General features: G+C 31.6%; 1 protein-coding gene across 2 annotated transcripts in view; it reads left to right on the top strand.

Annotated features, from left to right (window-relative positions):
* Positions 1 to 25,169, top strand: part of LOC134707690 (bromodomain-containing protein 3-like) — a 36,681-nt gene that overhangs the window by 7,438 nt on the left and 4,074 nt on the right. For both annotated transcript variants that reach the window (XM_063567677.1, XM_063567678.1), the window contains exons 5-21: positions 159 to 305; positions 675 to 1,052; positions 3,229 to 3,423; positions 3,742 to 3,837; positions 4,093 to 4,194; positions 5,719 to 6,430; positions 8,376 to 8,546; positions 9,830 to 9,949; positions 10,560 to 10,688; positions 15,484 to 15,575; positions 16,830 to 17,103; positions 18,672 to 18,773; positions 19,475 to 19,708; positions 21,221 to 21,396; positions 23,798 to 23,935; positions 24,616 to 24,707; positions 24,900 to 25,035. In XM_063567677.1, the coding sequence (XP_063423747.1) occupies positions 159 to 305; positions 675 to 1,052; positions 3,229 to 3,423; positions 3,742 to 3,837; positions 4,093 to 4,194; positions 5,719 to 6,430; positions 8,376 to 8,546; positions 9,830 to 9,949; positions 10,560 to 10,688; positions 15,484 to 15,575; positions 16,830 to 17,103; positions 18,672 to 18,773; positions 19,475 to 19,708; positions 21,221 to 21,396; positions 23,798 to 23,935; positions 24,616 to 24,707; positions 24,900 to 25,035 (3,294 nt within the window). The remainder of the gene's footprint in view (positions 1 to 158; positions 306 to 674; positions 1,053 to 3,228; positions 3,424 to 3,741; positions 3,838 to 4,092; positions 4,195 to 5,718; positions 6,431 to 8,375; positions 8,547 to 9,829; positions 9,950 to 10,559; positions 10,689 to 15,483; positions 15,576 to 16,829; positions 17,104 to 18,671; positions 18,774 to 19,474; positions 19,709 to 21,220; positions 21,397 to 23,797; positions 23,936 to 24,615; positions 24,708 to 24,899; positions 25,036 to 25,169) is intronic.

Raw genomic sequence — 25,169 nt, 5'->3', positions numbered from 1 at the left:
ATTTTGAGACGGCTGGCATAGGCTCCATTGAGAAATTATTAACTTCAAACTGCTTTAATTGATAAATATGCATCTGCTAACAAATTAGATAAAATCATAAAGTAGTTAACAAACAAAACTGTATCATATAATTCATTGTAATTGCATTCTATCAACAGGATTACTTCAAAATAATCAAACATCCAATGGATCTAGGATCTATCAAGAAAAAACTAGAAACACATAAGTATTTCTCAGCTTCAGAATGTATTCAGGACTTCAATCAGATGTTTACCAATTGCTACATTTACAATAAACCAGGAGAGGTAATAAATTTTTATTAAATGGCATCAAATGTTATATTTTACTGTATATCTGTAGTTATTTGTCTATATTTACACAAGCTCAATCCAATAGACATGCATGCATCTTTTAAAAGGAGAGTCACTAGTTTTGCTTGTGTGAAGTAATCAATTATTTGATCAACAGATATTGCTTTAATAGTTTTAAATAGCCAAAAAGAGTTGTTGCTAAAAAATAATAAAACAGGTGCCTAAATTTTAAAGATTAAATAAAAAATAATGTCATAAAATAAACAGATCACTTTAGATATGCACAGTTATACTCTGAAATTTTTTCTAATGTGCTCTGCTATAAATTATACATATTTGAAATATATCATGCTTGTTTTTCAGGATATTGTGCTAATGGCCCAGGTGCTGGAAAAACTTTTTCTTCAAAAGGTAGCTCAAATGCCTGCTGAAGAACAGGAGGTGGCTGCCTCAAGCAAAAAGACTCCTAAAAACAAATTTAGAACTTTATCTTCAACACCCAAGAATTCTATAATAAAACCATTAGCTACTCCCACCCCTGTTAATTCTCAACCTTCCGCCCAGTCATCACAGCTTTCAACTACTTCCTTAGCACCAGCATCTACAACTGTTGTTACAGTAGCACCACCTAGTCAGACAATGCCTTCAGCGCCTGTTACAACAGCAGCAGAAACAACAGGGACTTACACTAATCATAGTATATCAGAGTCTGCTGTCATTCCTCCTCAAGCACCAACTAAGGTAGGTACATGTAATTGTATAAAATAGATATAAAAAAAAGCCATATTAAGGTGAGGTGTATTTCGGTGACGATAATACCAAACATATAAATATTGACAAAAAAATTGACATAATCAAAAATTATACAAGATTATTTTGAAAATTGGGGGAAAAACCTAGAAAGTTTGATGTATTTCATCTAAAAATTAGAATTGCATTTGTTCCATTATTCAAAGTACACAAAAAAATCAAAACATGCCAGTAGAAAACCAATCTACCTTCACACCTGGGCAAAGGTTGCTTTTAATTAAGTTAATCTTAATCTGTGAAGGTGACACAAAAATCCATGTTTTAGTTACAATCTTATCCTAATTGATTTGATTGTTTCATGACATGAAAACACAAACTGTAATAGACAAATTATATTTCATTGATGCTAGATTTTTCAAATTGTAATAGACAATATTAACTCATATCATGCATTTGAAAATGTGAGGTATGTAACACTGAATAGAATACCAAACATACAAATAATAACCAAAAAATAAAGGACATTAAATATCATTATACAAGATGAGTTTGAATGGTAGGAAAAACGCAGAAAAATATGACGAAGTTAATCTTGGGATATGAATACAAATTTTGTTTCATCATTGAACTTCAAAAGTACACAAGAAAAATCAAAACTTGCCAGTAGAAAACCAATCTACCTTCACACCTGGGCAAAGGTTGCTTTTAATTAAGTTAATCTTAATCTGTGAAGGTGACACAAAAATCCATGTTTTAGTTACAATCATATCCTAATTGATTTGCTTGTTTCATGACATGGAAACAAACCATAATAGACAAATTATATTTCATTGATGCTAGATTTTAAAAATTATGATAATATTAGTAACCCAAAGAAGAGTTTGAAAATGTCAGACATGTATCATCGAATAAAATATCCAATATACTCATACAAACAATAACCAAAAATAAGAGCACAACATCAAAAATTATTATGGAAGATGATTTTTAAAGGTAGAGGAAAACCCAGAAAAATATGCTAAAGTAAATTTTGAAACACAAATATAAATTCCATGCATCATTCGAAGTACACAAAAAAATCAAAACATGCCAGTAGAAAACCAATCTACCTTCACACCTGGGCAAAGGTTGCTTTTAATTAAGTTAATCTTAATCTGTGAAGGTGACACAAAAATCCATGTTTTAGTTACAATCTTATCCTAATTGATTTGATTGTTTCATGACATGGAAACACAAACCATAATAGACAAACTATATTTCATTGATGCTAGATTTTAAAAATTATGATAATATTAGTAACCCAAAGAAGAGTTTGAAAATGTCAGGTATGTATCATCGAATAAAATATCCAATATACTCATACAAACAATAACCAAAAATAAGAGGACAACATCAAAAATTATTATGAATGATGATTTTGAAAGGTATAGAAAAACATTTAAATACTATACTGAAGTTTATCTTGAAATATGAAAATAAATTTTGTTCAATCATTTAAAGAACAAGAAAAAATCCCAATATGCCAGTTGAAATTCAATCTACCTTCACACCTGGGCAAAGGTTGCTTTTAATTAAGTTAATCTTAATCTGTGAAGGTGACACAAAAATCCATGTTTTAGTTACAATCTTATCCTAATTGATTTGATTGTTTCATGACATGGAAACACAAACCATAATAGACAAATTATATTTCATGAATGATAGATTAATATGAAGTTGGCTTGTTTATTAGGCACACCAAGAAATATGTATTGGGTATCCGAACTAATTTGGCATTTAAACATTTATTTGTAAGACATTTGCACAAGTTTAGCAATAAAATTATTAGATATATACCAAACTTCTTTGTAAGGTCTGTAATTTTCTAATTTTTATCACCTGACGCCTGAACATAAAAAGTATTCTCCAATTTTTTACCTTCACTCCTGGGCAAAGTTTGTTTGAAATTAAGTAATTCTTAATAAGTGAAGGTGATATAAATGTTCATGTTTAATTTCAGTCTGTCTTCATAGATATGATTGTTTCATGCCATGGAAACACTAAAACATGTCAATAATGTAATCTTTCTGACAAACTCTAACTAAATTTAGTAAGGAAGAAATTATTAGCTCTGGTACTGTTACCTGTGTAAAATTTTATCGGTGTTGTACTTTTTTTTATTTTTTAGACAAAAAGAGGTGTAAAAAGAAAAGCTGATACAACCACACCCATTGTTGCAACCATGCCTAAGGATCCATCAATTGAACCAACTACTGTAAAAGTAGAAAAGGCTCCAGCTAAAATTCCTCCCACTCGAAGAGAAAGCAATCGTCCGATCAAAAAGCCAAAGAGAGATTTACTAGAAGAAGATTCTCCTGATCCAGTAAGTTCCACTTAAATGGGTTTAAGCACTTCTATGATAGTAAGGGGGCTTTTTTTTTGGCCTGCACATCAGTCAATTATTCAGACTTAAGCTGTCCAGTATTGTTAAAGATTTTTGTTAAGGTAGTGTAACCATGTTCAACTGGAAATTTGTGCAAATGTTCATTATTTTATACTTCTAGTCAAAAGAAGGTTCACTGAAATGGGATTGAGTTGATGTGAAACTGGTCATTTTATGGTTCACTTTCCATGAAGTAATTTTTTTACTGATTAGATTATCCATTAAAAACTTTAAAATATTTAGTCATTTTATTTGCAGGAAAAAACAGTGTCTAAAACAAAGAAAGGAAAACTGACTGAACAGCTCAAATTTTGCAATAATATGGTGAAAGAATTGATTGCTAAAAAACATGCTGTAAGTAGATATTTAAATGTCAATGCAAACCTTTCATTCACAAAGCGATATATACTGTAAATAATCCACTGAAAATTTTATGTGTTTACTTTTTCTTCAATCTTTAAATTTTCATGAGTTGATTCTCTTTCTAGCTTTTCTATGAAATTGATCAGTTGTCAAAAAGATATTGGTAATAAAATTTCTAGTTTTTCTTTGCTTGCCCTTATTTGGTTTGTTCCAGAAATAGATCTCAACACTTACATATATTTTCAGGAGTATGCTTGGCCATTTTACAAACCAGTAGATGCAGAAATGCTTGGTCTTCATGATTATTATGAAATAATTAAGAAGCCAATGGACCTTGGAAGTATAAAAGTAAGTTATATTCCCTGAATTTAAAGTTAAGCATGAAAATTTTGTAAGGGAACATAGCTTTTGAACTTCATAAATATTGAATAGTTGTACTCACTCTTTAAGTGTCAAGACTTGTAATCACCCTGACTCTTCATGTTTTTCAAATAATCTTTTGGTCACATTTTTTTCTGAAAATACTTATTAAACTTAATTACTTTGTATTTGGCCAGCAGCTTGTCGATGATTATTTGTAATGTGAAAGCTATTTTAATATCTATGATTCTGTATGACTTTTTTGATACTTTTGATTTCCATTATTCTTTGCACTGAGACATGTCAATTCTTTGTATTTTTTGAATCCCTGTTTACACAAGATGCATTATAATATACTTTCGTCTTGAAGCATGACATGTAGCTTTGCTGTAAAAATCTAAAACCATTGATATGCTGGTGTTCCATGATTGGCATTGAGACAAACTCTTTGAATTATACAATTTCAAATGTTTTTTTGCAAAGAAAGTGGCACCATTATTGAAAATAATACTGTTTATTTGACCTTGTTATGATTTTAACAATGTTAAATTGTAAATGTATGGGACATAATTTCAATATTTGAAGGTGATTTTGAAATTTCATGTCTTGTTGGTTCTTATTCCATTTTAATTTATGGATTTGTATAGTCCAATAACCATTAAAAGCTAATTACTTCCCCTTTAATTTAATTTTTGATATTTTCAGAAAAATGGATCTGAAATGATAAGAGAATAAGGGATTGTTTTCATGCACTTAAAATTCAGCATTTTATGAATGCATATTTTCATTAATACTACAATAGTACTTTTTTCAAGTTGGTAGGAAATGCAAACAGACATTGATATAATATAGTAGTACTATAAATTATAAGCCAGGCAGTTATGCTTTGAAAACTATTCAAATATCAAGGAAACATCTCCATTCATGTTCAACCAAGACCATTCAAATTTTACTTAATGTTTATACATACATGTATGGAAGCACCTAATGTATTGTGAGAATTTTGTCAGATTTTCCAAATTTTGAAGCAGATCATTTTCATGTTGCTGATACATTTTGACAAGTGCATGACAGACCGTCAATCAGTTTAAGCATGGCTTGCTTCAAGTCAAATATACTTGTAGGGAATCAGTACCTAATTGTATTTCAATAAAAAAGTTATTTATTTCATTTTGCTTTAAACTAGGACTTTTAATATACTTTATTTTGCACTTAGACTAAGAGACAATACACAGTTGTTCATTGAAGCAAATGTTCCTATTTCTCTATAGTATATTCTTGTTTCAAATATTTATTTTAATGTTCATTTCGAATGTGTATAGAAAAATTGAATTAATTTCCTTAGGTAGCTTCATGTTTTGAAATTGGCGAAAGAAAATTTGGTTAAAATATACATCAGTGGTATTGTGGTATTTATTAAATTTTAATTTCATCAAAATTACAGTGGCTTTGAAAGAAAATAGCTTATGACGATGAGAACTGGGTTCTATATTTGATTTTATTACATTTCAGAAAAAAATGGACGATAGAGAATATAAGTCTCCTTCAGAGTTTGCTGATGATACACGGTTAATATTTACAAATTGTTATAGATATAATCCTTCTGATAGTGACGTTGTTATGATGGCTAAAAAACTGCAGGATGTATTTGAAATGAAATATGCAAAATTGCCAGATGAGCCACATACTGCCAATGGTGACAAGGCAGATAGTGGTAGTGATACTTCTGAAAGTGAATCGGAGTCTGACAATGAAAGTGAGGAAGAAAGGGAACAAAAAATTAAAAGTCTTCAGGAAGAACTGAAAAAAATTCAAGATGATTTAGGTAAATTGACAGAAGAACATATGCAAAAATTAAAACAGAAAAAGGAAAAGAGTGAGAAAAAGAAGAAAAAAAAGAAAGAAAAAATTGAGAAAGTTAAGGTGAAAGAGACACCTGCTTTGGTGGCATCAAGTACAAATGCTACTATTGTGCCACCATCTGTGAACGATGTTAAAACACCGAAAGTGAAAACTACGAAAAAATTGCCATTAGAACCAAAAAGTACAAAAAAAAAGACTCCAGCAACTCGTACACCTAGTGCTAAGAAAAATAAGATAGTGTCTTCAGGGACTGGTGGACCTCCTCCACCTGTGGCATTTGATAGTGATGATGAAGACAATGCTAAACCAATGACTTATGATGAAAAACGACAGCTCAGTTTGGATATTAATAAACTTCCAGGTAATGCTAAATTGAATGTCTTGTGATAAGTTACATGTACATGCTTGAGATTGGATTTCAATAGTAAATATTCAGCTCGAATTGTTGAAGTTTTTTTTTAAATTTTCGCACAAAAGTAGTTACAAGGTGCTCATGAAAATGAAATACTACTTATTGGACTGAAACCTTGTTTAGATGTATGATAAATGGTCACTTGTGAGGATATTTTATGGTCACTTTGACCAAGGTAAAGGTCAAAGAGACTTAAATTGGATGGAATTTGGTTTCATGATGCCTAATTTATTTAAGACTTAATCAAATCCTAGATATGTGATAGAAACCTTTTATATTGGGTAAATACCATTTCCAAAGCACCAAAATACATTTCATTATAATTAGGTAGCTAAAAACGTCTCGGCCCTGAACTTGCTGTGATAATTTACCATGTGTATGCATTAGCTGTGTCTCTAAGAGGATCATCAACAAGAACTCTTTCATTTAAACTTTGTTTATGTTTCCTTTTAGATGTTCATCATAAATAATAAACAATGTTAAGTTTTGGGGTTTTAGTAGTCTGATTTGTCATGTAATGGTGAAGGGAAGTCTGATTTTTCAGATGATCAATGTCTTCAGCGCCTTTAAATTCTAGAGTTCCATAGTTAAGTCAGACTATATTTATAACTCAATATGACTCCATTTATTATTTATTTTAAATTACACTAACAATGTACATGTATGTAAGTGGAAAGGAGTAGGTACAGTAAGACCCCTTTTTGGCCCCAAAATATAGCAGTTTTACGAAATTGTTAAAATGTAAACTTTTAGATATTTATTGGATAGTAGAATGGTTATGCAACATACATATTGGCTGTTTTTGACAATACAATGCTCATTTATTGGGTACTGCACCATGAAGTTATGCTAAATTACGGAAATCTTCACAATTCCAGCATTTTAGTTAAATTTTAGACGGTTTCCGTGTAAAACGAAAGTGGCCGCATTCGTGTTCATCCAAAATATTGAAATGGAAGTTGTATTTGATGATAATACATAACATGTATAAAGATTGAGGATGAACACGAATGCGGCCACTTTCGTTTTTGACAAAAACCATCTGAAAAGTGACATTTTTTCGCATATTTGGTAGATTTTTCATATTTGAGCTTGAATCGGATTGTTTTTAATGATTAAATAAATTAAAAAATCTTGCACATAAATTAATTCAATCCTATGAAATAGACACTTAAGTGTTTAAAAAGTGGTCAAAATCTTTCATCAAATGAAACTGAAATTTGAGGCCAAAATTGGTCCTTACGGGACCTACTCCTTTGACTGTTGACAGAAATAAAATGACATCTTTCAAACATAAAAAGCTTTTCAAAAGTATACACATGTATAACAAAATAATCTTCATTGTAAATGAATTTTGTAGGTTTTTCCATTAATTCAAACCAACATGTTATTAATTTGTATCTCCTACTCCTCATAGATGTAGTGTCTGACTTGTGTGAACATATGATTAATTTTATACATTCTTTTTTGTAAATATTCTGTCACCACTTGGTTTTACATGTCATTCATTTGGTTGGTCATATAAGTTCTAATTTTAATTACATTTTTCCATGATTATGAGTGATATATATTATGTTTAAGGTATGCATTTGTTTACTCCAATTTGCCTGGTAAATGTTAAGGACAAAACTGCACTAGTGATTCAAAGATCATATGTGCAACAAATTTTATCTATACGGAAGGAAATGTTTTGAAATATTTAACCATATGGTTGTGAATCAATAATAAGAACACTATTTCCTGACTGAGTCCTGAGCAATCAATTATTTGATGTTTTAGATGATGTGTGCACTTGTAGTCAAATTGGCATAACCCTTTTGTAATATTGTGTGTCGATATATGGAAAGTTTTTACTTAGTGGAATGTAAATTAATGATATTTTTTTGCTTCACAGGTGATAAATTAGGAAGAGTTGTGTTCATAATACAGTCTAGAGAACCGTCCTTGCGAGACTCTAATCCAGATGAAATAGAAATAGACTTTGAAACTCTCAAACCTTCCACGTTGCGAGAATTAGAAGCATATGTGATGTCTTGTCTGAAAAAGAAAGCAAGAAAGCCATATAGTGAGTTTTTAGAGATTGTAATTTACAATAGATATACATTTATGAATTGCATTTTCTTGGCAACAACATACCAGTGATATTGTTGGCTTTTTTCAAAACTACCTCTACCCTTTTTTATTGGGAAAATATGCATCATTTTTATCAAATTGGGAAATTTATAATAAACCATGAATTTAATTAAAACTTCAATTTTCAGACCCCATTTTCAGACAGAATAAGACTCCTTATGTCAGTGATAATGCACATATAAACCCTCAAATCTGCACATATAGTCATTTCAGGCATGAAAAATGTAAAAATGAGTGTTTTTCAGGTTGTATTCATGCACAATTACTACTGAAACTGCACTCTTTCAAGTGTTTGGGGAAAATGTTGTCTTTTTGGGAATATTTTTAAGCCATTTTTTTTCAAATTGGGATTCTTCTCCAGGGGAAAAAGTCTTTATTCTCCATTAATTTAAGGCAAACAATATCAATGCATACGTCTGCAAAAGAAACATTGCTTTAGGCCATCTTTGCAGATTGTCTAACCTCAGTCCTGAATATCAATAAGGAAGTGTCATTTATGACTTTCCATTCTCAATTTAAAAATTTAATGTTTAAAAAAATATCCTGATGATCCCCCTTTTGCAAATAAGTGGCAGGAACATAAAGTATTGCTCATTTCAATGATTTGTAATGCTAAGAGACTGTAGGTTCTTGTGAATATAAATGTAGACTATCGGAAAAAGATCGTGTTGAGGTTCAGTTCCCCATTTGTTGCTGTAATTATAGATAATCGTTGATCATCTCAATGAGATTGATTTTCATGCTTTAGCTGGTACAGTGAAAGCAAGAAAAGCAATCGAGTTGAGATGACCAATGATAATCTGTTTATAGCTATTTTACCTATGACAACGTCAATTTCATGCAAATTTCATTAGAAACTACACATGCTTCCTTAGTTTCTAATGATAATTTTCAATATTGAGCGAGAAGCACGATATGAAAAATTATAACAAAAAGAGATCTTAGGAAAAAAACACAAAAAAGTGATAATTAGGATTATTAAACATGTTAAAAGGCTTTAGCTTATAGAAAGAAAATTTAACTGAGCTGGAATTTATCACATATTGTCTGCAGAAGTGTATGCTGATGCCATATCACACACATCTAGTTAAATATGAAACTTCTAAACTTTGTAATCTGGCATTTCTTTCCTGATTAGTTCTTAATTTACCCTACATAAAGATATAGTTGAGCTTTAACAATTATGAATACATATGTTGAACTTTTCATTTATAGCCAAAAAAGCCTCTGGAAAGTCAAGAGAAGAAGCTCAGAAAGAGAAAAAGCTGGAGTTAGAACAAAAATTAATTGAGGTTCATGAAAAGCTGGGAAGTAGTGCAAAGAAAGCCAAGAAAGGTCAGTAAATAATGTTTTTATACACAATTCTAAGTTTACAGATGTTACTTCATTTTAAACTACTTTTAGACTGAGATACATACATTGTTTGAGCTTAGTTAATTTTTTTTAAATAATAAAAAAAAAATTTAACCTCTAATTCTATTACTTTCCATTTAAATTGTATTCTCGTCTAATAGTACATTTGGATTGAATTTGAGACACTTAGTCACTGAAAATCTCCATAAAAAAAAATTGTGCATGTAGGATCGCCCTAAATCACGTTTGTAAAACAAAATAGCCAACAATATGAAAAAGGGTTGTTTCTTTGGCTTTGAAAAGAGAAAGATGGAAACAGCATGGCACATCCTGTGGATGCACATGAATTAAAACCTTTGATAAGATACAGCACTTATTTGTACAACACTAAATTTATATCTTGAATCTTTTGTTATGGCTAACCAGGCTTAAGGGGTCAATAAATCCCTGATAAACATTCATGTTTATAAAGTACTGACTAAAGTTATTACTATGAATGACCTGTTTTAACAATCATGCTTATAAAGTTCTGTGATTGAGTGCTTCAGATGGGTTAGAAATGTTTTGCTGTAATGAGTGATTTTATTTGTAGAAGAAGGAGGTGTTGTGAATGTTGACGGTGCCAGTAGATTGTCAGATGGTAGCAGTAGCTCATCTGGTACAGATTCCAGCAGTGACAGCAGTTCATCAAGTTCTTCAGAATCTAGTGATTCTGAATCAGGTTAGGGAAAAGGCCAACAAACTTTCACACAATGATCTGAGCATTTGTCATAATCCTTCATAAGTCTGTGTGATCATATTTCATAATAAGCCATCTGCCATTATCATTGATGAATGTACTGATTTTGCATTGGTTGTGTAAGAAATTTTTAATAGGGTGTGCAGCAGGGCTGTATAAATGAATTTTATATTAATCGTCAATCATTTTATGTGTTTGTTTACTAGAGCTTATTGAAATCCAATATTTGATTTAAATATTAAGAACAAACAATCGCCAAGAGTGCAGAATGTGTTAAGATGTTGAGGTCAGCATTGTTCTTTGCTGGCATATGTTGTTAAGCTTTTTCAAACATTGATATGAGCCATGAGAATATGCCCTTTGTTTAAAACTATTTCTATTCAGGTGTAGCCATGAACTTGAAATTTTTTATATGAGTATCTTCTTTCTTTTGGCTGGGAAACTTTGAATTACAAAAACTAAAAAAAAAAAATCAAAAAATTAATTTCAGACACTTATAATATAAAAAAAAATCATATAAAGAGTGTAGAAACATGGCCTCATCATCACACATTACAGCACTCCATGGCTGATATCATTGTCCATTCCTTGTTGTCAAACACATCATGTTATTAATGTACTTCAAATTACGCACGTTTTGAACAAGCATTGTGAAAGACGAAAAAAAACATTTAATGCTTAATTTTACATTTATTGTGCTGTGTCGAAATACATTTTTTGTTCTTTTTATTTTCTACAAGAAAGAATTGTAAATATTCATATAGCTAAAATTTATTGCTTTATATTAAATAGATATACAAATTTTTTGTATTGTATCATTTTATAGTGTAGAGTTTCATTTGGTGTACATACACTGACCCCATTGTCATATTATTGTAGATCTCATGTCAAATAAAATTAAAAACAGATCTTTCGTATTTTATTGTTAATATGAAACACATTCTGCACTCTAGGTTTAAAATGTTTAGTTTTTATCAAATACTTGGGATACATCTATGCTGTAAAACCTGTTTCACACTATTATGTCTGGACAAATATAATATCTGAAAGATGGAGAAAATGTAAAAGTTTTACCATTTTCAAATATTATTTTACAGCAAAATGCATTGAGTGTGTAGGTAAAGGTAATATATTTGACTAATTTCCCAGCTAGCAGAACTGTGAAGACTTCAAGGTTCAACTAGCTAGCTAGCTAGCCAAAGATATAAACCTTTTCCAACACATTCAATGCATTTTGCTGTAACTATTACACACATTTAAGATTCATACTAATTCTAAAGAAAAAGAATAAGTTGAAAGATGGAGTTTGAAACAGGTTTTTCATTTGTTTCAGAATTTAAAATTTCAGATGAACAGAACACAACCAAATTCTTGCAAATATTCAGGTTATGAGTATTGAGCAAGAAAATTAACAGCAGTCAGAAAGTTGCCTAAATTTTGTTATTTTCAGACAAGTCTATCAAAGTTTATTTCATCTGGATGAAGTAACTATAATTTGGTTAATTCATGTGAACTCTTGAACCAGTTCTGCAAAGGCAATTGTTCATAGTATTACAAAAAAAAGTTCAATTTGAAAACAAAAACAAAAATGGAACAATCGACTACTTGAATGAATACCTTGAAACCAACTGAACTCTCCATTGACAGTACATAAAAACCATGATATAACAATATTTATAGTCACAATATTTCAGTGACATGCAGAAGGTAAATCCACTGCCATTAACAATGGTTCATAGTGAAACAGAACAATTTCAATCACATCATAAATGTTGTTAAATAATGGAACCAACAATTCCTGATTGGGAATTGTACAAGTAAAAAGGAAACCTAATATCCCAATCTTACTAAAGGAATTGTTCACTGTATTCTTGTTTCTATATATACACATAAAAAACAAAAACAAATAAAAACCATAGAAATTGGAAGATTACTGAACTGGTAGTTAGTAGGAAGATTATAGAAATAAAAAATTTTAAACGCAGGACAGCCCACCTTAAAATGAAGCTAACAATTCACAACACACATAAAGGTATTGAACAACACTCCACACTGAAGAATACTTGCAGCAAGTGAATCTCCTTTGATTTGCATTGCACAATTGTTTTGTTGGGGTCTGTGTAGGCTATTAAAATTTCACAATTGATAGCAATAAATCAAACCTAGTTACCATCTTGCAATAAGAGGATGTGGTCCTAAGTAACAGATCACAAAATTGATGTAAAAACAATGCCAAAAATATTTCTGGTCAAATAACATACCAGTAAGGTATGTCCTTGTATATAGAAGTGGTCAACAGACATAGCCTGATAGCAGATTACAAGTTCAAGGTAGATGTATAAATGACAAAAAGAGACCTTTATTTCTTGTGTATATGCAGCTTGCAGGGTGAAGTCCTGACTATTTTAACCTGAATAAGTATGCAGTGCTGATAACTGCTATCACTTGGTTGTCCATCTTGTCCAATCCTTTTAATATTGGAATAAGTAGTAATTTTAGAATTTAATTCTTCTTCAATTCGTCATAGGGTTGTTTAAGAATATTCTTGCAATTAATTCTGTTCAATATTGTCATAGATAAACCTGCTTTGCCATTTATGTCATATAAGAAAAGTTTGATAAATAAGCCTGTAATGGAAATATTGCTACAAATCTTAGACCAATGGAACATTACAGCCAGCATGACTAAACATAAATAAATCCTAGTGACCCTAATTTAATAGCTGTTACTAGTATATGATCCAATATTGTCCATAACAATATCAAACATGTCGAACTATTTAAAGTTACTTAAATGTCCAAGCAAATGGTTAAAACACCAGGCAGTTATGACTAATCTTAAAAAAATGTAACACAATTGTGGTACATTTTGAACACCTTTTGCCATTTTTTATGAAAATTTAAAATAATGTCAGAAGTTCCAATAAACTACAGAATTACTTGCTACCAGGCTGAAGATAAAGTATATTTTTTATATTTATTTTTAATAATCTGCTATCAGGCTATGTCTGTTAAGAAAATTAGTTAACTTTATATAATAAAAAAAAGTGTCGATAATGCAAAAGAAAGGAAAAAAATAAGATAAAATGTTGTCAAACAATATCATGTGACTGATCAAAAGGGGAGAGTGGTGCTCCAGTCATGCTCCAGTGATTCCTAATATAATCGACTGATTTTTTCCACTCGGCCCCCTGCCCCTGGATCTGTCTATGGAAGCTCCAAATTTTAATAAACTTTTTGAACATCACAATAATTAGGCTTTTTTTGACTCATTTAATGTACAAAACTACTAAAACTATTTTTTTAAATTACTAAATGTTGATAAAACTTCTTCAAGGCCCTTCAATTTTCAAAATACTTCCCACATCCCTTTAAAATCAGAAGGGATCTTAATGTTTAAAATAGGCTACATGGCAATCAATAGACTGATATTTGAGCAAAATTTTGATTATAGTATGAGAGCTATTGCACCAAATATCAAATCTGAACAAAATACGGGTCCTGTTTCCAAGATTTGCTTTCAAGGATCTAAAGGTGATCTGTTTTAAAGGCCTCTCAGGATCCCCTGGTTTGTCAGATAAAATCACACCTTCAAAAATAGGAAGTCTGGAATTTTATTGTCATAACTAACAGAACAGAAAGTAAAACAGACTGAAGTCATATACTTCATGTCCTTGTAAGTAGAGCTTCGACACACTTTCTGAATGAGATTGTCATATGCCCAACATAAACTGAATTTGTTTCCAGTATTTTAAGCCAATAGTTCCTTAATAAACTTGGTTGAATAATATTTGTTGCTTAAAAGTCCTTTCTTTTTTTAGTGGGAATTTTCTTCTTGCCAGACTTGTAATGGGTAATAGGATTTGGTATAAGGTCTGCTTGCACTTGGGACAGGGATCATCAGACCTAGAACTAATTTCATGGATAGTTGTCAAGGTTAAGTTTGTGTTGTCAAGTCTCCTCGTAATTTCAGTTGTAGGTCAACTATATTTGGTTTTTGGAATGATAGTAAGATATTCATGTCTGTTTATCATGGTTTTCTAACCTTTACCTTAATTAAATGGTTCATTGGTTAATGCTATGTCTGTTGATCAGATAAGCAATATTGCACTTATTTATTTGGTGTATAGAAAGATTGAAAGGTGTTCATGTCTGGCAAAGTATTTATTTGATTCATGGTTCATTGGTCAATGTTGAGGTCTGTTTCTTACAAACTTTATAAAGCAATAGGATAAAAAACCTGTTTGATTTGTTAGCAATTCCAACAGCTTTGGCTTTCTTCATATACACAGCGTAGTCTTTAACATATCTTTGACACTGTCAGGAGATGCCTAAATTTTGAAGTAGGGTTTTTATCATAGTATTAACATAAATTATCTAAGACTCTTGAGAGCAAATTTCGTATTGCACGTAGAGCAAGACTATGGTTAGTTTGTTTGCTTGGTATGTATATTGTACAATTGTTATTGATGCGTATATATATTGTCTGAAGATGTCAATCTTAATTTACAAAGGTTGAGTAAACGATTATACAAACAATGCAAGCAAGTCCTATCTAAGTTTTACCCTACAAGCATAATGAAATTGACTCTTCGTTTTATTTATATATATGTATTTAATATATATCTCACAAGGAAGAAAGATGAATACTGCATACAATGACATTGTAGATATATGATTACGACAGAGTGAAGTGTGAAAAGACGCAACAAAAAATGAAAATGTTTCTGTCAAATATAGTATGTGAAAATTTTGTTAGCAAAAGATATTTATTGTAGGATCTCCAATGAAGAAGAAAAAAACACGTTCAAGACATGGTAGTTCTGAAGGTGCTGGGATGGTTAATCCGGCCAAAGGGAAGGGCCAACAGGTATAAAGATTATTAAATCAATATAGCTGACTGAAAATTATTGAAAACATTCCAAAATGGGTTCCCTCACTTCAAAAGAAGGGATAGATATTAGGAAATGTTTGTTTTTATTTTTTTCCTGGTTAATGTCCTCTCATAAATTTTTAATTGTGATAAAAATAGAATTAACATTTAGTTGAGGTTCCAAATTTTGAGCACAGCTTCTAAATTTTTAGCACAAGTGTTGTTGTTGTAACATTGATTGGTTCACAGTGGATTGATTCATCAGGTCAAAGGGAAGAGCCAACAGGTATAAAGATTATTAAATCAATATAGCTGACTGTAAATTATTGAAAACATGGGTTCCCTCAAAATAAAATTCCTGTATCCTTGACTTATTTTAATGTTCAAAAGAAGGGATAGATATTAGGAAATGTTTGTCTTTATTTCTTTCCTGGTTAATGTCCTCGCATACATTATTTAACTGTGATAAAAAGAGAAAAGAGAAATAACATGAAGTTGAGCTTCCAAATTTTGAGCACATCTTCTAAATTTTTAGCACAAGTGTTGTAGTTGTAACATCGATTGGTTACAGGCCAAGTTTTCATTCTATTCTGGTTTAGGAAATGATCACTATTCTTTGTCTCATATTTCCTGACAATGAGGGCTGTAATGTTTAACCAAAACTTGTGGTCAGTGGTTCCTTTTTATAAGAAATTGTAGTCAAATATGCAGCTGTTTTCAGTTTTGTTTCCTTAACAAATACATTTTTATACATTTAAAAGTCAATTGGACCCAATTACTTATAAAATAGGGATTGAAAAAAGTTCATGAAGTTTTTAGGGTTCTCCTGATTCTCCCTATTTGAAGATGTCTGTTCAAAATCCATGAAATGAATCACTTTTCTTATAAAAACCATTTTTGATGACCAAAATTTAGAGACTCGTCTGTTGACTTGTATTCCTTGTACATATTTCTTTGCAGGAAACTTTAAATTATTTATTATAAAAGCAACAAAACCATGTATGAATATGGAAGTTCTGAAAATGTATCTTTTGGAGATTGGTTGTTTATTGGTTGCTTGATGTCAAGTGGCATACATATGCATATTCAGAATGTATATTAAATAACACTAAGTCTAATACTAAAGCTCTAATATTGACCGTGAGAAATAAAGGACAGGAAATAAGCACTGCTACTTGAACATCAAATTGAACCAGCTTGTTATCCCCTTTGTTATATAGTTGAAATATAAATTTTCACATCATACTTCAGGTTGGTAGTCGTCGAAGAAGCAGTAATGCTTTGTCATCTCCCCCAGTCAAAATTACTATCGGTGGAAACGACATGGTCATGTTCTCGCCCACATCAAGAAGAAGATCATCACCTCAGAAAACTATGAACTCTATACCACCACCATCAATACAGCCAACGACAAATTCCTTACCACCTGTCCCACCACCATCTCAGCCAATCACTAGTCACCAAACACCTGTTATACAGCAAAAACCTGTTATACAGCAAAGACCTCCATCTCCAGTAATCACAGGTTAGTATCAATTCATATAGCCGCATTGTAAGAAAATTGACAAATATTTTCTAATTTGGAAGAGTTTTGCTTGTGGATTCCATTTATTTAGAAGATTAGACTTGATACAGGCGGCGTTTTGCATTTGCGCCGATTTTTTCTTTCATTTGCGCCGATTTTTCTTTCATTTGCGCCGATTTTTCTTTTCATTTGCGCCGATTTTTTTACAGGTAAATAACAGGTAAATTACAGGTGAAATGATAAGAAGATGTGGTATGAGTGCCAATGAGACAACTCTCCATCCCAGTAATGTTATTTTCATTTATCATTTAAGACCTTTTTCGTCAGCCAGTTGTACATATGTTATGAATTGTCAATCCTAACATGTATATTATAACTGTTGTCTCCTGTTTTAAATCAAAAAGTAAAAACCTATTAAGATAAAAGCACTGTTTATACTAAAATGACGAGTTAAAAATATATGTACAGAATTCAAATCCATAAAAACGGAAAACATTCAAATCATAATTCCGAGTATGTATAGTAGGCAACACATCTAACATATTCCTTTCTTATGATTTCGTCTCTTCTACATTTGGTGTAATTGTCAATAAAGAAGGCCATCTTTTCTTTGTCTGGCATACATACTGGTTGTGGCATTTCTACAGTTCGCATTTTCTCACAAGGGAGCTATTAAACCAAGAGTTCCACATGTGAAGTTGAAATCATCCCTCCGTTAATTGAAAGAATGAAAATTTTCAAAATCAGCGCAAATGTCATACGCCCCATACAGGTTATCTGCTCTTTGGTCATGTTGTCTCTTTGACGTATTCCCCTTTCTATTCTCAATTTTACATAAAGAATGTTCCTGGTTAAACATGTTTGAGTGCTCAACCCTCCCATTTCAGTATTAGTAGTGTAATAGCACAACATATGAATAAGTTAAAAGTACCAAGGTAAGACTACTCCCAAATTTGATATCATAATTTAATCTGTGTGGTCTCATAAAAAATCAAAATATTTTATTTATAATATTTAATATTGTTTATATCACAATATAAAAAGAAAGAAATGTAATATTTTTGCAGTAAATCATGTTATTACATTTGGTTCTTTTCTTTCCAAGTTAATTAAAAACTCATCATTTCACATGTGATCTAAACTGATGTCATAAAAAACCGAGTTGTAGGTGATGTTGCATCACAACAGTTTGTACATCAATACATAATTATTTGTTTTTTAATTGATGACAAACAAAGTCAATGTTGGTACCATTAAAACATTTTTTACAGATTTTGCTACAGTGATTATTAAATAACCATTTAGAATAAATTTATCCAAATATCAATTTGTATCTAATAATTAATTTCCAATTATCAAAACAACAGATGGTAATATTGATGAATTATTACACATGTACCAACAGATGCTAATTCTGCAGTTATTGTTAAAATGATTCATTGATACAATCTGTTCTTCTTTAACCATTCAGGTAAAAAAAAAGTAGGATGATTTTAGATGATGATTAGGCAGTAAAGAACCTGAAAAAGTGTATGTAAAATAGATAATCATTATTCTTTCTATTGTAGCACCTGCACCACCTCCAGTTAAACCCGTAACTCACTCACTCCCCCAGCAGCCCAGTCGTCCTTCAGGGCTGGCTACAGCAAAGCCACAGACAAAATTAATTGGTAAGTCATTATGCTATCGTTTAGTGGTAGTTTCTGGTGATCACTGTTAAAGTGTCTTAACAATATAAATGAAAAGAGACATTTGGTATATGTCAATAGCTTGTTCCACAACTGTTACATCAGTTAGTTTGCAAAGAAACTTTAAAAATTTGTCTTCGCATTACATTTTGAAAGACCTTTTCAGACAAAGACATGTATGTTCAAGCCGATTTTCTGTATGGATGTTGCAAATGCTTAGATTTGATGGCTCAAATTTTAATATCAGTGTGCTAACTTTAATTGCAAAGCATAATTAAATTTTCTTATATTTTGGTTAACTGTCTATTTTTGTTGACCTGCTTTTGAAAGAAGTCTTTATTTAGAAAAAGACAATGTGGTATGACTGCCAATGAGACAACTTTCAGAGAGTTCAATGATGAATGAATACGCAATTAAAGGTCACTTTAAGGCATCAACAATAATCAAGCCCATACCATAAAGTCAGCTTTAAAAGGCATCAACATAAAAAATGAGAACTAATTTAACTAAGAAATTTTACAGCGTAAAACTATAACAATACAATTTACTGAAAAACAAATATGACCTCTTTAAATTCATATACAAGATTTGAAAGTTTATTTCAAATTTGTTTTGGAGTCATATGTAATATAAATTGAATACCAGAGTTGACAGGTTTTATTAAAGAGTATATTTTATTTTAGTTCCAACAGTACCTACTGGCAACACTATGAATATCTCTCCTCCCAGTTTATCACCTCCACAATTGTTAGTGGAGACGAGAGTTCCAGATTTTCATCCATTGTCACCAACCAAGTCCCATGAAGATTCAGCTGATAATTTACTGGATTTTTACCTTGGAGAAGATAATAATAGCAGTAGTCCTAAACCTAGTCCACCTAAAACAGCACCTCCTGCTCCACCTGGTGCTACTATATGTATGTTTATCTAATTACTTATGTTCATTTAACACTCTTAAATGCGACTATATGTTTGTATGTCTAATAAGTGATGTTCATTGTTGATTCATTATTATTCACTGGCCATTAATTATTGGAAGTGTACCTGAACCTGGATTTAAAAGAAAATACAAGTTTCCTGTTGACTTGTATGAAGAAATTATGAAAAATTGCTAAATCCTTGCAAATTGGTTTCAAAGAAAATAAATGTATCAACATTACATATCTACATAGATAAACTCATCATAGATACCAGGATTGAAATTCTGTAAATGCGCTAGACAAGTTTTGTCTACAAATGACTCACCAGTGACACTTAATGATCATAGTCAAATCCTGTTGTTAACCAAAATTGTGATATAAAACTCATAGAAATTACTGGTTATTGTACGCACTAACCTGCTGGTGACCTTCTACTGTTGTTTTTCCGACGTAGTCAGTATAGTTTCGGTTTGTGCACTTTGAACTTAAGGACGCTTCACTATGGCAACAGAGTACGCATTATCGAAAATCCTTTCTGTGATTGGACAAAATGCTGTCATGGTTGGTGATTTGGTTGTGTTTGAAAAAACGTCTCAAAAATTATATCGTGATGGAAAGCAAGTGAAAAACTATAAATATGTGAACTAGATCTTACAAAGATTTATATTTTTATTAAAATAATTGTTTCTCCAATAGTTCTTTGCATCCATGAAAGCTGTTTATTCAGGACAATTATATAATTATATAATTTTTAATGTAAACTTTGTTGTACGAACGAACATGACTTTTAGAACGCACCTACGCATGTGAGATTTCCGCGGGGTTTTGGTGAATGTAAACAGAAAGATAATACTTACATGTATACTACCAATATTTTCTAGCTTTGTTAACCATTAATTAAGTTTAATGTAAACAGATGTAAATTTATATTAGTTTCTTTTTACTTGCACTAGATTTTTTGACAAATAAAAATTTTAGGTGTCATCACAATATTCTTATATATTAGATCTTAATATAACCAGACTTAGTACAGAATTTCTTGTAGTAACATTCAGATGGAGATTTTATTAAACAGGTCCTGCATCATTAAGTCATTGTGCTTCTGAAGGTTATCGAAATGATAGTTTTAAACATATACTCAAACTCAATACGTCGGATATCTTTTTTAAAGATAGTTCTTGTTTTTTCTATGGTCGGGTTGTTGTCTCTTTGATACATTCCCCATTTCCATTCTCAATTTTATTAAACGTTTTTAAGACATGAAATAGCTAATGAGCTATTGAATCATTATGGTCCCCTGAACATTGTTAGGATTACCATATTAGAAAATATAAGACAGAAAAGAACCAACAATAAGTAAAATGTACATATTTGTGAGTTTTCAGTTAGTTGGATACTTTTCTGAGTGAATACCCAAATATTGCTCTGTAGCACCAGCAAGTTCTTGATAAGTATTTGTTCACCAAGTTGACAAGCCTAGTTTCTACTCTTATTTGTAATGTATTTCAGCTGCTAGTGGAGTAGGAGTAAGATTTGGATCAAGTTCTAGTAATCCTAATTTATCGACCATGGCTCCTGGGTTATCTACCCCTAGTGGTGGAGGAGGAGGAGGAGGAGGAGGAGGAGGAACAAACTCTGTACGATCAATACAGGCAGATAAAACTCCTGTTCCTCAGGTTAAAAAGGTATGTTCTTATTCCTAACTCTATACGACCAATACAGGCAGATAAAACTCCAGTTCCTCAGGTTAAAAAGGTATGTTCTTATTCCTAACTCTGTACGACCAATACAGGCAGATAAAACTCCTGTTCCTCAGGTTAAAAAGGTATGTTCTTATTCCTAACTCTGTACGACCAATACAGGCAGACAAAACTCCTGTTCCTCAGGTTAAAAAGGTATGTTCTTATTCCTAACTCTGTACGACCAATACAGGCAGATAAAAGGTATGTTCTTATTCCTAACTCTGTACGACCAATACAGGCAGATAAAACTCCTGTTCGTCAGGTTAAAAAGGTATGTTCTTATTCCTAACTCTATACGACCAATACAGGCAGATAAAACTCCTGTTCCTCAGGTTAAAAAGGTTTGTTCTTATTCCTAACTCTGTACGACCAATACAGGCAGATAAAACTCCTGTTCCTCAGGTTAAAAAGGTATGTTCTTATTCCTAACTCTATACGACCAATACAGGCAGATAAAACTCCTGTTCCTCAGGTTAAAAAGGTATGTTCTTATTCCTAACTCTATAGGACCAATACAGGCAGATAAAACTCCTGTTCCTCAGGTTAAAAAGGTATGTTCTTATTCCCAACTCTATACGACCAATACAGGCAGATAAAACTCCTGTTCCTCAGGTTAAAAAGGTATGTTCTTATTCCTAACTCTGTACGACCAATACAGGCAGATAAAACTCCTGTTCCTCAGGTTAAAAAGGTATGTTCTTATTCCTAACTCTATACGACCAATACAGGCAGATAAAACTCCTGTTCCTCAGGTTAAAAAGGTATGTTCTTATTCCTAACTCTATACGACCAATACAGGCAGATAAAACTCCTGTTCCTCAGGTTAAAAAGGTATGTTCTTATTCCCAACTCTATGCGACCAATACAGGCAGATAAAACTCCTGTTCCTAAGGTTAAAAAGGTATGTTCTTATTCCTAACTCTGTACTACCAATACAGGCAGATAAAACTCCTGTTCCTCAGGTTAAAAAGGTATGTTCTTATTCCTAACTCTATACGACCAATACAGGCAGATAAAACTCCTGTTCCTCAGGTTAAAAAGGTATGTTCTTATTCCTAACTCTATACGACCAATACAGGCAGATAAAACTCCTGTTCCTCAGGTTAAAAAGGTATGTTCTTATTCCTAACTCTATACAACCAATACAGGCAGATAAAACTCCTGTTCCTCAGGTTAAAAAGGTATGTTCTTATTCCTAACTCTATACGACCAATACAGGCAGATAAAACTCCTGTTCCTCAGGTTAAAAAGGTATGTTCTTATTCCCAACTCTATACTACCAATACAGGCAGATAAAACTCCTGTTCCTCAGGTTAGAAAGGTTTGTTCTTATTCCCAACTCTATGCGACCAATACAGGCAGATAAAACTCTTGTTCCTCAGGTTAAAAAGGTATGTTCTTATTCCTAACTCTATACGACCAATACAGGCAGATAAAACACCTGTTCCTCAGGTTAAAAAGGTATGTTCTTATTCCTAACTCTATATGACCAATACAGGCAGATAAAACTCCTCTTCCTCAGGTAAAAAAAGGTATGTTCTTATTCCTAACTCTATGTGACCAATACAGGCAGATAAAACTCCTCTTCCTCAGACATTTTCTAGTCAAAGCTTTTCAAGTGAGCTACTACACAGGCATCAAAAGGTGTCATTATGGTGTAAAGGGGGTGGTGTCGAAAGGTGTCATTATGGAGGACAGGGTTAAAAAGGTATGACACTTTCTTATTCCTCACTCATTGGAACACACTTTATACACACACATATATAGATAGAATAATAACTAGACATGGTCTTGGAACAATTTTGATGTTGTACAAGGCTAAAGAAAGGGGTAGAATGTGAGGATAATTCATGATGAAACTGCCAAAAGAAATAATTTGGGTGAAAATCAACAAATGTAAATTTGAAGTGAAGGGCCATAAAAAAATATTTGTAACCCTGGATAATGTTTAAGATAAAATTCCATCGAAACACATCATCATAGTCACCACACCAAGGATTTTATCAGTGACTGTAAAAGACCAATATTATTACTATCAAAGTATTTTACTGCCAAAATAGTTTAGTTAGTAATTTAGTATATATTTCCTTTTGAAATAATTTTTTTTCTGCCATAGAATAATGTTGTAGTATAGTAACTAATTTCTTATTTTATTTTATTTTAAGAACTATATCTTTACAATGGTTTCTTCATTTTTCAAGACCATCAGTTTTGTTCCACTTAGTTTTATTTTTATGCTGGTTTTGAATTGATTGAATTGAATATAAACTTCCTACAGATGACTTGCTTTTACAGTATTTTTCAGTAAGCTTACATTACTGATATATGCCATTTTCAATTTTAGGATACTTTTAAGGTAAAGAATGCTGGTTCTTGGTCTAGCTTAGCAAACATGTCAACTCCTTCATCTCAGAAGAAGGGACCCAGTGCAATGCAAAGCTTTGAACAGTTTAAAAAAGCAGCTAAACAGAAGGAAGAGAGGGTAAGAAACATTCCTTTAAAGATTTTTTACAAGGACGATCATACGATTTAGAAAACTACTGATGCATCATTGATAGACCTCTTTCCAGTTCATCCGTCACTGGAAAAAACTCGTCAATTATACACGCCTTTATGACGTCATTTACCAGATAGAGGGGGTCGCATGTATCCCTGCACTATTTAAGTTCATCAAGCGCCTTAGTGATCGTCATTGTGCAGGATATACTAGAAATAATGGTTGTTCTGTAGGTACTTAATGACAATTCCCTAATGACAGCAGTGCTGATTTTCAATTTTGAGAATTTTGACGAATAATTTGTACAATATAGACTAATAGTTTTCCAACCACTTGCTCAACATTGGAAAGGATGTGATGACGCCCCTTAACGCACAAATGACGTTCACTAAAACCAGAGTTTTTGACAGAAATGCATTGAACTCGAAAGTTGTCTATTGGGGTGTGTGTCATATATCAAAAGTCAGTTCACTCTGACGGAGGAACACCAAAAATATTTATCTTTCTAAGGCCAAAAAAAGGCTCAAATAGCATGCAAGAATAACAAGGTATATTATGTTACATTTTTTTGTCTAAATATTTAAGTTTTGAGATAACTGAGAAAGAATATTAAATACATTGTTTTTTGTAAACTTCAACTTCAAATTGATTTTCTCGTATTCCAGGACAAAATGATGAAGGAACAAGAAGAAAAGAGAAAATTTAATAAAGAAATGGAGGAAAGAAATAGACAGAGATCAGAAATGGAGAAAATTAGGTTTGTTTATAAAGATCAAAATTGAAATTCTAGATATTCGGATGAAAATGTATTTATAGACTTATTGGTTCTTAAAAAGATTTGGCTTCCAATATTAGTTTTACAAACACTGTCAAGTATTATTTCCAGAAGAAAAAAACATAAATGGGAATATGAGTCAATAAGAGTATTTTATTGTAATTCTTTTTGCAGAGAACGTGAAGAAGAGGAAGCATTGGACGCTGCAAGAAAATCAAGTAATGATGACGCTGCTCGCCAAAGAGAGGCTGACAGAAAAGCAAAAGAAATAGAACGTAGAAAGGAACAGGAGAGAAGACGACGTGAAGCGGTTAGTCTAATTTCTATGTTGATTTCAATTTAAAAGTGTCTTTGAAAGAAGAAGGATAAAAACTTTCTATTTCTATTAAAGACTCATAGTAAATCTAATTGTGATTATTACACATACTGTTGCTGTTATTTTTT

Source organism: Mytilus trossulus, chromosome 2 (genome assembly GCF_036588685.1).
Source record: "Mytilus trossulus isolate FHL-02 chromosome 2, PNRI_Mtr1.1.1.hap1, whole genome shotgun sequence".
NCBI lineage: Eukaryota > Metazoa > Mollusca > Bivalvia > Mytilida > Mytilidae > Mytilus > Mytilus trossulus.
Note: the sequence above shows the minus strand (reverse complement) of the source record. Positions and strands in the feature narration are given on the sequence as shown.